Genomic DNA, 652 nt, shown 5'->3' on the forward strand with positions numbered 1-652 from the left:
CTACTACTACTACTACTACTACTACTACTACTACTACTACTACTACTACTACTACTACTACTACTACTACTACTACTACTACTACTACTACTACTACTACTACTACTACTACTACTACTACTACTACTACTACTACTACTACTACTACTACTACTACTACTACTACTACTACTACTATGGCTAATAAGATTTGGTTTGATGGAAAATGTCACAAAAGTAAAAATTCACTAACAAAGACACCTCTGCTGTCTGCTTCTATCTGAGATTAAAAGGGAGAGAGGATGATGAAGGAGAATGGAAGGACAAGAAAGGATGAGGGTGAGATATTGACAAATGGAAATGATTAACATGAACTCGGACAGATATGCAGTGAGAGGTCCGTACCAACATAACTGCGATCGATTTGAAAGTGCTGATTTGATGCTAGTTTGCTACTACTATAAAACTACTAATGATACTGATACTACTACTACTATTACTAGTAATGTTGCTATTGTTACTGCTACTACTAGTACTATTACTACTACTGCCACTACTATTGCTGCTACTACTACTGCAACTACTACTGCAACTACTACAACTACTGCCACTGCTACTGCTACTGCTACAACTATTATTACTACTACTAGTACTACTACTGCTACTACTGTTA

General features: G+C 36.2%; 1 protein-coding gene across 1 annotated transcript; it reads right to left on the minus strand.

Annotated features, from left to right (window-relative positions):
• Nucleotides 1-10: 10 nt before the first annotated feature.
• LOAG_19302 (hypothetical protein) lies at nucleotides 11-180 on the minus strand (the record flags this gene model as incomplete). Its single annotated transcript, XM_020451950.1, has 1 exon — nucleotides 11-180. A coding segment is annotated over one exon (169 nt), but the record flags the coding sequence as incomplete, so codon positions are not given.
• Between the last annotated feature and the right edge of the window lie 472 nt (nucleotides 181-652).

The sequence above is a fragment of the Loa loa genome, assembly GCF_000183805.2.
Source record: "Loa loa unplaced genomic scaffold supercont3.4971, whole genome shotgun sequence".
In the NCBI taxonomy this organism is placed as follows: domain Eukaryota; kingdom Metazoa; phylum Nematoda; class Chromadorea; order Rhabditida; family Onchocercidae; genus Loa; species Loa loa.